At 35.3% G+C, this 13,236-nt stretch overlaps 1 protein-coding gene across 1 annotated transcript in view; it reads left to right on the top strand.

Annotated features, from left to right (window-relative positions):
* The window catches only part of LOC129227756 (relaxin receptor 1-like), an 84,258-nt gene that overhangs the window by 54,578 nt on the left and 16,444 nt on the right, over positions 1-13,236 (top strand). Inside the window, exon 5 of the mRNA XM_054862359.1 lies at positions 1,644-1,872. Within this exon, the coding sequence (XP_054718334.1) occupies positions 1,644-1,872 (229 nt within the window). The remainder of the gene's footprint in view (positions 1-1,643; positions 1,873-13,236) is intronic.

Raw genomic sequence — 13,236 nt, 5'->3', positions numbered from 1 at the left:
TCTGTTTTTTCCCGCATTTCTCCATTTGATACATTGCTTCCAGACATAGTTTTTCCTGCTGGTAAAATTATTGCTAATTTATTCAGATTGGTTTCATTTTTGGACTGTTTGCATTGTTTATGGGTTTTCTTGGAAATTTATTACTTAACGGTATTTTTCCTGATGGAATTATATAATAAATTTGTCATTTTATCTTTTTCTTTTCTTTTGTTTAATTTCTGATTTTTGGTATTTATACTGTTTCCTGTTTCAGCGTGTTGCTTTTCTCGGATGAATATTCATCCAGAAGCTTTACACTTCTTAGCATTGAAAAAGATGTTCCTTGTAACACCGAAACACGTGGCTGCAATAATTTGCATGTTTTGTGCTTTAACACGTTGGATAATTGATTATTTCAAATGCACTTAGTTTCTTTCCTAGTGTCCCTAGACGTAGACACCGCGCTTCTAGAGCACTGGCATCATTGTAGTGAGTGAAAGTTGTAACAAAATACATTTCGGGGAAGAGGGACCCAAAGGAATCGTTTTCAAGGGAGTTTTGCTCATTTATCTTGGGTTCTTGACGTAGAACTGCTGAGTTTGAATGCCCATGACTGCACAAATTTGAGGTTTGCTTTTCCTGTCAGACAGTTGTTTACGTTTTACAATCTCAACTTTGACTTTTTTTAATGGTACTATACAGTAGCATTTTTTTTAAATATTTTGTAGCTCAAAAAGAATACACATAAATCAATAGCAATGGGCAAAAAAAAAAAAATAGTTTTAGCAATTTTAAGTTGCTTTTTTAAATTATTTTCGGTAACATATATGAACTTTCTTGAATTTTTCTTCACTATTAGTTTAGAATTTTTATAGAAAACACATTGTATTTTGTATTCTAAATATTCTTAATGGTATAAATTGCAGAAAAAATTAATAAGAATGCTTAAACTTAAAATATTTGCAATCACTCCAACTGTTGTATGAGGTACACATAACCACTTCAGAAAAAAATTTCTGCTCAAGAAGGGTGGTGGTCACAAACGGGGACACCACCCCCCAGCTGAAGGAGGTAAGTTAAAAAAAGAAAAAAAAAATTAATTTGAATTCTGAAATTTTGAATCCAAATTGTGTTTTTCGCAATCACGAACTGAGACAGGACCCTACTCATTGGAACTGTTGTTTCTAGAAACGGCTCCTGTCCCCCCCCCCCAAGCCTGCCTCACCTCCTGGGCGGTTACGTGTGCATAGTTGTGTGTGTGCGTAGACCTGTGTGTATGCACGTAGACGTATGTGAGTGTATGTGTGTGAAGTCGTGTGTGTGTATGTGTGTGAAATCGTGTGTGTGTATGTGTGTGAACGTGCGTGTGTGTAGGACATGGACGCCTCCGACCAGGAGATCGGATAGCTCAAAACCGGAGCAGCCGCGCCGCCGGCAGAGGACGGTGGGCGGTGGTGCTGCAGACGCTTCTGGTTCAAGTTGAAAAAGGCACGGACACCAAAAACGGTCAAATGAGAACAATAAGCAATCGTGATTGCTCAAAAATATTTTTTTGAATGTAAAATCTGTTTTATTTTAAAGCTTTTCAAGATCAACTTCTGTAAATATTATTCATGTTTTACAACAACTCATTTCTTCGATGACTTTCTAATTTTTGATTGCAGATATTTTTCGAGCTTCTACTCGTGTTCCATTGCGCGCAAGGTCCGAGTGTGCGAGCCTCGTGGGGATGGTCTGAGTTCGCAGAGCCACCTGTTGGACAACGTGTTAGCCCGCGCAGGTGTGTGGATCGTGGCAGGAATCGCCTGTCTCGGAAATGCTGCTGTTATCATTGGACGAGCTATGATAGTCATAAGACGAGAGACAGATGGAGTACACGCCTTTTATATCAAGGTCAAAGTTGTTTCTTTTCTTTAAAAATGGAATGTTCCTCTTTTATACTCAAGTCCGTTCATGCTTTTTATGTCATAGGTCGTACACTGTAAAAAAAATTCCGAAACGCTACTGATTATTTCCGTGTAACGTTTCGGCATTTCAATGGTTTTTATCCACTTCCTGAGAAAATCAAGTATCATTGTCAGAATGTTTCCAGAATTGCTGCCAGTTGCACGAATACAGACTTCTAACTGTTATGAAATTTTTAAGTGAGCGAATTTATTAAGTGTATTGGGTTCGGTTCAAATGAGGGCCGTCCAGCCTGATTAATTTCCCAAAGGTTAAAGGAAAAGGACTCTGGACTCCGAACCTTTGCAAAAATTGCAGGCGAGTTACATTCTTGATACCTACTTGTAAAGAGTGTTTTTTTAGAGGTATAGAACTTTAAGTTGGCAACACTGCTTGATATGTGTGTGCCATTTTGATAGCTGTCACTTGTTTTGTGTTCATTTCGGTTTGCCATTTCATCATGAATAGACAACAAGGTGGTGCAACATGCCACACAACGCGTGTCACAATTGATTTATTAAAAGAAACGATCGGTGAACGAATAATTTCGCGTAATGCATCCATGAATTGGCCTGCAAGATCATGCGATTTAACACCGCTGGACTAATTTTTGTGGGGCTATGTGAAGTCTCTGCTCTACACCGATAAGCCTCAGAGGATTGACGCCTTGGAACAGAACGTTCGCAATCTTATTACTGACATACGGCCTCTATTGATGCAAAAAAGGAGAAAATTGGAGTTTCCGATGAGACTTTCTCCGAGACAGCCGAGGTGGCCATATGCCAGAAATCATATTTAAATAAAAATGGCAATGAATAATCTTTCGAATAAAGCAAGATTCATGGCAATTAACAACATTTAACTGTGTTTTATTTGAACCTAAAGTTCTCTACTTCTAATAAAAAACCCTTTATTAAATTCTGTCTTAGCTTTGGCCATGTTTGCAATGCTGCTTTCGGAACTTTCTTGATAAGTCAAGAAGAGTCCAAGCTACTATATTTTACCTATACTTAAATTAACTCTGAAATTTTCTAGAGACACGACTGGCTTTAAACGGGAAGGTGTCTGAGTTTTTCAGGAAGCTTCCAATATAATTTCAGGAAGGTTACTGAATTTTAGCGGAAAACATTCCTGTTTTTTGCAAGATATGTTACTGGCAGAAATTGGGCAGACTAGCTGTCCGTTATTTAGCAGGAACGTTTCCGAATTGTTTTTACAGTGTGCATAACTCTGTTCTCAAAAACATTGATTTCGGATAATAAAAATTGGCCTAGCTTTCAAACATGAACTTTCTTATTCCTCGCACTGTTAAAAACGATTCAGAAACGTACCTGAAAAATAATAGGCAGCTGATGTGCCCAATTCCTTCCAGTAACATAGCTCACAAAAACCAGGAATATTTTCTGCTAAAATTCAGTTACCTTCCTGATATTATCCTAGAAGTTTCCTAAAATATTCAGAAACCTTCCCGTTTCAAGTCAGTCGTATCTCTGGAATTTTAGACTAAGATGGGGATTCAGGTAGGTAAACTATAAAAGTTTGGCACCTTCGTGCGTTTCTGCGTTTCCAGCAAAGCTCCAAGAGCAGCATCGCAATCATGACCAAATCTAAAACAGTTTTGCAGGCAAATATCAAGCATCTCACTCGCCTGCAATTCTTACAAAGCTACGTTGTCAATTGACTGATTTGCGCCCTTTGGACGCTTTTTCAGTCTGGACGCTTTTTCAGTCTGGACGGACTGCAATCGGTCTGAAGCTGATACACTTTATAAATACGCTCGGTTAATCTTTAAACTGGGAGCTAAAAATATTTTTTACAACAGTGAGAAGTCTGCGTTCGTGCGATTTGTAGCAATTCAGGAAACTTTTCGACTATGATGCTTGATTTTTCCAGGAAGCGGATAAAAACCATTGAAATCTCAAAACGTTACACGGAAATACGCAGTAACGTTTCGGAAAATTTTTACAGTGCGCCTATCATGCTTTCCGTTCACCGCGTCACTAACTTGTATGTTGCAGTTTTACTCGGTATCTCTTACTTGGCAACCTATACAAATCTTACACGGTTTGGCCCATTTTTGAATAAGTTATCTCTGTTTTTGTGATTTTTCCTCAATTTACGATATCCAGTGTATATTTCAAGTGTTGGCAATATTTGCATATACGCTCGTATTTTTACTATCATTTTCTTCTTTACTAATAATAAAGCTGAAAGTCTCTCTGTCCGGAGGATGTCTGGATGTCTGGACGTCTGTAGGATGTCTGTAGGATGTCTGTGACGCGCATAGCGCCTAAACCGTTCGGCCGATTTTCATGACATTTGGCACAAAGTTAGTATGTAGCATGGGGGTGTGCACCTCGAAGCGATTTTTCGAAAATTCGATGTGGTTCTTTTTCTATTCCAATTTTAAGAAAAAAAACTATCATAAATTACGAAATTATCATAACGTGGAACCGTAACATGGGCACAAGCCAATTGGCGAGATACGAAATTATCACAACGTGGAACTGTAACGTCGGTACAAGCCAATTGGCGAGAAAATTCACCATACATTATTTGTAAATATACAAGCGAACCAAAATACCTTTAATTTTTCTATTACGGGCGAAGCCGTGCGGGTACCACTAGTTTTTAAATAAAAAGCCTTATTTCTGCTGTTTCTGTTAGTATTTCCTATTAATAGTGACGTACCGATTTCGTATAATGTATCAGTTAGACGATTACACTGGTATAAATGTTTTTTTTAACGTTGAACATCATTTGTATTTTAAATATAATATTGTTAAAATTTTATGAACAGAATCTTTTTTCCAAATAAAATTTGTACGCTTCTTTCTTTAAATTTTGTAGAAAGTAAATATTATTTATTTCATTTATCCTTTTTAAATGTTTGTTTTTGAAGTAATTAGATATTTAATACTATTAACTTTTAAAAAAATTACCAAATTGCTCCAATTATTTCGTATTGTGACTGAATCTATCCATTTTCATTTGTGTATTATTCAGGCTCAAAGAGGATTACGTTACTTAATTATTTGTTATTGATGTTTCAATGTTTTTTATTTTATCCTTTTAAATCCCTTCTATGTTCCATGTATTAAAAATTAAGTTGCATTATAAAAATAAGACTATTACGCATCTCTTTAAATTATCCAAGAAGAAAATTTAAAAAAAAAAAAAAAAAAAAAAAACAATTATCGAATATCTTGGGCATGTTATGTTAAGTTTTTTTACTAAAGTTTTTGATGGATTATACTTTACGCTAGTTGACTACAGTTTTATATTTATGTAGAAACGCTTGATATATATGAAACTACTTGTCACATTTACCTCAATTTTAAGTTTTAAAAAATGGTAAAAAAGAAAAAAAAAATCAATGTGAATTTTCTTGAACAAATTCATTAAAAACTTGAGAATAACTTTTATGTAGAAAACTGAATGAAAAAAAAGCTCTAAAACTACAATTAAACTGAAAACAATAACTCTATAACTACCATATTGTAACGGATTCGGTGCGACTTCCACTTTCTTGAAATGAAGACACAGTTCTTGATAAAAACACAGGAGCTTTATTTACACTATGTACAGGAGAAATCGTTAACTGCTAAATTATTCATCAGCAATTAAGCAATTATCACACAACACCGTAAGCTCAACGTTTACACACGTATTTACTTCCAAATACGAAAACAACGCAGCGAAATGCCTCGCAATAAACAGAGCAAATACGCTCTCCGTTCGAAATCTCAATCGAAACTCTCCTTTTTAGCACGCAGGACGCCTTTATAAACATCGAAGAAGTTTCCACAACATTCTTTCTGCTTCTCGAAATGCGTAGACCGTTATCAAATTTTATCAATGAAAAGAAAAGGAAATAGGGGATCGTATACTTTAGCGGAATGAAAAGGGGTTGTATATTCATTACGGGAAACTATTTACAGGTTACGTTACTACAATAATTACTATTTACAGAATTTGTAACAATATGTAACACATTTTTAAAAATCAAATTACCTTACTAAAAATGTTCTTAACTTCTTTTGATTATTATTTTTCAATGCACTTTACTGTAAGTTATAAGAAGGGAAGGAATGCTTATGCAAACGCGTTTGGCACTCAGAGGACATTTTTCTTTTGTTGTTTTGACACACAACACCGCGTCTTTCATGTGATGATACCAAATGGTGGCCGTCTGATTGCGGCGCAGATTGCTTTTGATGGGCGCAAGAATCTAACTATCAAACGGCACGACCTGAGGGTCACGGATTTTGACAAAATTCTACATTTACGTCAAATCCCACTAGATATGAACCTTGGTAAGGCGGTTTGACTGCATAGGCCCTGGTTTGGCTACAACGAGGGTTCAAAGTTGCTAGTTTGACCCCCAGAAATCCATTGGCGCTCCCAATGGAATTTCAGACTTCAGCACAATGTTCGTTTTCCCAACACATTCGGCGTCTTTTATTAGTACTACGAGTGGAAAGGAGAAAGTCTATTTATTTGCAGGCATTATTACAAATAAACTTGAAAAGTGTACTAAACTTGAACGAAACAATCTTATATTTTGGTCGTTTAATGTGCTATATACAATAAATTCAGAGCTAAATGGTAGATGAGGAATTCTACCATTTTTTGCTGATCAATGGGTAATATCTTTGATAGAAGATGGTAAATATCCAGTTAAAGTACACTGTAAAAACGATTCAGAAACGTACCAGGAAAATAATAGGCAGCTGATGTGCCCAATTTCTGCCAGTGACTTATCTTGCAAAAACCAGGAACGTTTTCCGCTAAAAGTCAGTAACCTTTCTGAAATTAACCTTGGAACTTTCTGAAGAAGTGCGAAACCTCCCCTGTTAAAGTCAGCCGTGTCTCTAAGACCTTCCAGAAAAATTAAGTAGGTTTAGTGTTATTGATTAGAACTTTCCTGATTTACCAAGAAGGCTCCATAAAAATCAGAGCGACCACGGCCAAAGCTATACAAGAAGGAGCCAAGCATATCTCTTGCTTGCAATTCCTGCCTTGCAAAGCTGTATTCGCTCTCATTGGGAGCTTAGTCAATCTAAGGCTCCTATATAAGGGGAGCTGACTTATCCGACATTTTGGTTCCAAAATTATCGGGCGAAAAAAATAAACATTTGTACAAAAGCCTCATTGCAGAAAACTGGTGTCCAAACTTTAGGTGTGTTGCCCGATTGATGTTTGATTATTTTATTCTGTGGATGAATACAATTTAATTAATACAAATTAAAAACAAATAAGGTATGAAAATGAGGTTTATTACCGTAAACATTTCCCGATGCATTTTAGCTGAATTTGTAAACGAAGTTATCTTTCAAAATTTACCTAAAGTGACATTTTACTCAACTTATCATCAATTATTTTACGACTTAGCAACCAGCGAATATTATGACGTATTTATAAATACTAGAAACGAGGTTGGATCCAATTCTGTCTTGGAACCAAAATGTCGGATAAGTCTGCCTGTCTTTTTCAAGGGGCTCTAAGTCAATCTGGACAGGCTGTAAGCAACCTTAGGCCGATACACTTAATAAACACGCTCATTCAATCATTAAACTGGTTGCTAAAAATATTTTCCACAACAGTGAAAAGTCTGCACACGTGCAACTTGTAGCGATTCAGGAAACTTTTTTGTGAAGATACTTGTTTTTACAGAGAAATAGTTAAAAACATGTGAAATCGAGAAACGTTCCACGGAAATAACCAGTAACGTTTCGGAATTTTTTTACAGTGTAAATGGTTGTTATTGGCAAAAAGTCAATACTTTTTACTAGCGGACTATCAATATAAAATGAAAATAATTAGTTTCATTTACAAACGAAAAATATCTTGAAACTATATGTCAATACACGTAATTTTTGGGTCCAATTTAGCAACTTTGGACCCCCGTTGCAGCCGAACTAGAGCCTATGCAGTCAAACCGCTCTACCTGGGCTCATATCTAAGGGGAATTGAAATATGTCTACAATTTTGTCCAAATCCGTGACCCTCAAGGTCGTGCCGTTCGGTAGTAAGGTGACATGGAATTTCGATTTCATTCGAAGTAAGGCTCCTATATAAGGGGAGCTGACTTATCCGACATTTTGGTTCCAAAATTGTCGGGCGAAAAAAATCGTATTTGTACAAAAGCCTCATTGCAGAAAATTGGTGTCCAAGCTGTAGATGTGTTGATTGATTGATGTTTGATTATTTTATTCTGTAGATGAATACGATTTAATTACTACAAATTAAAAACAAATAAGGTGTGAAAATGAGGTTTATTACGGTAAACATTCCCCGATACATTTTTGCTGAATTTGTGAACGAAGTTATCTTTCTAAATTTACCTTAAGTGAGATTTTACTGAACTTATCATCAATTATTTTACGACTTAGCAACCAGCGAATATTATAACGTATTTATAAATGCTAGAAACGAGGTTGGATCCAATTCTGTCGTGGATCCAAAATGTCGGATAAGTCAGCCTGTCCTTTTCAAGGGGCTCTAATTCGAAGTAAACTCAAATCCACTTCTTTCCGAAAGCGTCCAAAGTCTCGCAAATCTTTATAACAGAACCTGCTGATTCATCTGTATCAGATATGGCTGGAAATATTCAATCGCTTCTTGCAATGGTAGAAACTATTTGCACTAGAGCCCCTTGAAAAGGACAGGCTGACTTATCCGACATTTTGGATCCACGACAGAATTAGATCCAACCTCGTTTCTAGCATTTATAAATACGTTATAATATTCGCTGGTTGCTAAGTCGTAAAATAATTGATGATAAGTTCAGTAAAATCTCACTTAAGGTAAATTTAGAAAAATAACTTCGTTCACAAATTCAGCAAAAATGTATCGGGGAATGTTTACCGTAATAAACCTCATTTTCACACCTTATTTGTTTTTAATTTGTAGTAATTAAATCGTATTCATCTATAGAATAAAATAATCAAACATCAATCAGGCAACACATCTACAGCTTGGACACCAATTTTCTGCAATGAGGCTTTTGTACAAATACTATTTTTTTCGCCCGACAATTTTGGAACCAAAATGTCGGATAAGTCAGCTCCCCTTATATAGGAGCCTTAGTTTGCACCATGGGCGCCCATATGCAAAATCGTAAGGGGGGGGCTCAGATATTTTAACCATGGTTTAGCATGATATTTTGCCCATGAAAACCAATTTCAGGACAGATTAGAGTAATTAAAATTGGACATTTTGTAGCCTACTTTCCCAGTAAAAATCAGAGAAAGGAGAAAAAAAGCACAAAAAAGGCTTAATACATCTTAAAAATATCCCGAAAAACAAAAAAAAAGTCAAAAATAAATCAAATAGTTAGATAAATATTGAAAAATTAAAAATTGGAAAGTAGGGTATTGAGATGGGGAAAAATGGCTGTCGGTCTGTCTGTCTGTCCCCCCCCCCTAATAACTTTTGAATGAATAGTCCGATTCGAACAAATTTTTTTGTTAGAAAGATCTCGGCGAGGACATATCAGTCCCATAATTCATTTTTTGATTTGAACAATTTTTCGTTCAATTTTGAACAGTTCAAAAAAACTTAACATTAGCGCCTACGGGGAAATTCAAATTAAAAATAAATCTTGAACATAGATGCAAAGTGGCTGTAACCAAACTTTGTAGGGAAAAGCTTTTGATAAAAAACATGTATCGAAAATATCTTTTTGATTTGAACAAGTTTTCGTTCAATTTTGAACAGTTCAAATCTCTTAACATTAGCGCCTAAGGGGAAACTGAAAGTCAATATAGATTCCGAACTTAAAGGCGAATTTACTTCAAACAAACTTTGTTGGAAATAGCTCTTGACGACCTACTCCCGACTCCGAGAATTTAGGGGCACCTGACTCTGACTCCTGTGCCCGACAATTAATCGGACTCCGACTCTCCGACTTCGACTCTGACTTCGTAGCTTTGGCAAACATTTATACACGGAGGACAAATGACTGACTCAGATTCTTGGATATTCGACTCCGACTCTTTTATCCAAAATGAGATTGACTCCGATTCCGACTCCGCTGCTGTGGTTTTAACTGTGAAATAATTATTGTTGATATGACTTGTTTTTATTTTCACACTAAAGTTTTAATTTAGGTATTCGCAACTCCAACGAACTATAGGGAGCACTGAAGTCACTGTCTAATGGCGGACTTAAAAACTAAAACAAACGCACATGGTAACGAAGAAAATACTATAAGAGTTGTGATTTTTGTTCGTACGTATGATTTTTTCGCTTTATTCTTTTTAAATTAATTTTCAAAGTCTTGTGGACATTCTGGCCCACGTAGAAAGAAATGAGAATTCAAGAAGCATTACTAAACGTCAAAGATTAATGCAAACTACGTAGTTCGTAGTTCTAAGCAGCTATTTCCACGATGTTGAATTCGATATTTATCAATTATTGATAAAACTAAATAATAATTGTGGCCTGACAAGAATAACAATTAATGCTAGAAAATTCAATATGACATTACAAATTGTTATCGAAAGAAGATGATACTTTTTTGCCTTGCTTGGCTAGCGCTTATTGTTTTCCATTTGTTGCTGAGTTATTTCTCTCGAATTCCGGAATCGGTTTATTTAAAAATTTTCTGTTTCGATTTTTCTAATTTCTGAGTTACGATTTAATTGTGTCATGTTATGCAAATCATCAACAAAATTCTCACGGATATATGGTGGTAGTTTTCTTTTCAGTTGATTGACCATTATTTCTTTTCACTTATCGAATTCTGTAATCTTACTACCATTTTATTCCACTCATGATAAAAATTAAAAATGGTTTAACTAAAAACGCGAAATCTCGCCATTCTACTTTGCTCGCACTCTACTAAAACTATAACCCTAAACAAATTTGGCGAAACCTTTCAGCTGAGAATAAAAGGAATAAAGTAAATTCTTTCTCGGTTATTCATTTTGTTCTACGATAATATATTCAAGAAAATATTTTGCATACTGTCCATTCCAACTAAATGCTGCTGTAAAATATGGTAAGTTTAATTAATTTAAGATTAAAAAAAACCCTATATTCTTACAAATTCATACAAAACAATAAAATTTTTTACCTTGTATAACGTTATCCAAGTTTGTTAACCCAGAATTTTCGCTTTCACCTATTATTAAGGAAATAATGAAAACGAACATTATTTTGAGAAGCTCGAGAATACTACTAAGGGACGAATTAATTTCTGTAGCTGAAAGCAAACTAAGACACATCGATTGCGTTAGTAAATACTCAGAACAAACTGCCTGTGTTTACGTCAACAGACACTCGTGGAACGCAACGTGGCAATGTTTTAGTTTCATTTGCAGTTTTGTAAATCACCGCAAGGTAGCGTATTCGAGCGCTGGAGTTCCGAATTCAATTTTCGGCGAATAAACTCGAAGTCATTTAAGGTAATTCCGGGTGAGTTGCCCCACCGGTAGAGATGCCCCAGTTGCTGTAATTTCGAAACCCAACACTAGATGGATCTCCAAGTCCGATCACTATTTCAGTTGGATGTTGAAAGCTGTGCTGTGAAAATTACGTGAACTTATTTCTTCGTTTTCTGCTGTTACAGTAACATTTTAAGTAAGTACCATGTTTTTTCTACTGTGTTATAAGAGTGATGTTGCATTTTAAGGCTGGCACTTGTTAATAAGAATGAATTTTTATTCATCTAAGCTAAAAATCTGTAGTGCGAAGTTGATTAGTCGACTTCAGGCAATGTAACGCCATTTTTGCCGTCTTGTACTTTGGACTGCTGACAGGGCATCTCTCCCGTACAAAAAGGACAGACGCCCCAGCTTCTATTCGGGTGAGATGCCCCACATACAGTTTCAGCGACAAAACTCTTTTAAGTGTTTAAATTTTTAAATAGTATTTTTAAAATCATATAGTTTTTACAAATTGTGTAATGTGCGTAAATCGGTATATTTTTTAACTGAAAAAATATTTTTTGGAACTATAAATTTAGATTAACATTTATCAATAAAATTCAAAATATAGTTTTAAGCTTGATTAACGAAGTAATACATTTATTTAATATTCACACTTTTTATACTATTCACTTTCCTTTATCTAAGGGGCAAGATAAGTAACCGAAGTGTTAAGTTTATGAAGAAAATTAAAATAAAATATATTACTCTTTTTAATGAAACTAAGTTATTTTATTTTTTAAATTATTCAAACTGATAGTGTTTATTCTAAAAATTAAATTAAACTTTGAAATGCACACAAGTTTCCGTTTGGAAACTAAGACAGATAATTATTCAGACGGCTTGCTGGGCGTGAAACGGGTAATTAATTATAATAGTTTTTGTATGTCTTTTTTTTTGCTAATGTATTGTTGAACTTTTTCAAATTTATTTTTTCTGTGGTTAATAGTTAAATAGGTGAAATTAAATTTAACTAAACAAATGGACATATGTCTTACAAAGTATTTATCGCAAGTTAACTACTAGGAAATTTTAACTTTTGATTTGAAATTAATTAAATTTGAAATTTATTGGTACAATGCTTCTTATTTGTTTTAGGCAAGATGCCTACAGTGTACAAAAGGAAAAAAACTGGAGCAGCTCGTGGGACCTGGACAGAAGACAATTTAAAAGAGGCTCTAAGGAGGCTAGAAGCAGGAGAAATTGGTGTCAATGAAGCTGCTAGATACTATGGAATTCCTTCTCGGACACTTCGTCGTCGTCCAGAAAAACAGGCAACAATATCAAAACAAGCTCTTTAGGACCACAAGGAGTGTTTGGAGTTGAAAACGAAAAACGTCTCGTCAAGCACATCCAACGTTTAGAAAAATGTGGATTTGCACCTGACAAAGAGACAATTAGAACACTTGCTTTTCAGTTTGCTGAAAAGCTAGGTCTCAATCATCGATTTAATTTAGAATCAAGAATGGCTGGGTATGACTGGCTTTCATCATTTCTTAGAAGAAACCCAGAACTAACTATTAGACAAGCCCAGGGCCTCTCTTTAGCAAGGGGGGAAGGTATTAACAAAGAAAGTGTTGATCATTTTTTTAAAATTCTCTCGGAAGTGTTTGAGGAACATGAATTCTTTACAAGACCGGGAAGTATTTATAATATGGATGAAACCGGCTGTCAGTTAAATAACGTTCCAGGAAAGGTCGTAGCTACTAAGGGGGCAAAAGATGTTCATGTTTTGACGTCTACAGAAAGAGGAGAAAATATTACAGTTATTGCTTGTTGCAATGCAGAAGGACAATATCTCCCCCCTTCAGTTATTTTTAAAGGCGTTCGGGAAAAAAAAGAGTTTTCTGATGGTCTTCCACCTGGATCTATGGTGTGC

Source organism: Uloborus diversus, chromosome 8 (assembly GCF_026930045.1).
Source record: "Uloborus diversus isolate 005 chromosome 8, Udiv.v.3.1, whole genome shotgun sequence".
Classification (NCBI taxonomy): Eukaryota; Metazoa; Arthropoda; class Arachnida; order Araneae; family Uloboridae; genus Uloborus; species Uloborus diversus.
This window is presented reverse-complemented; position numbering and strand designations above follow the sequence as displayed.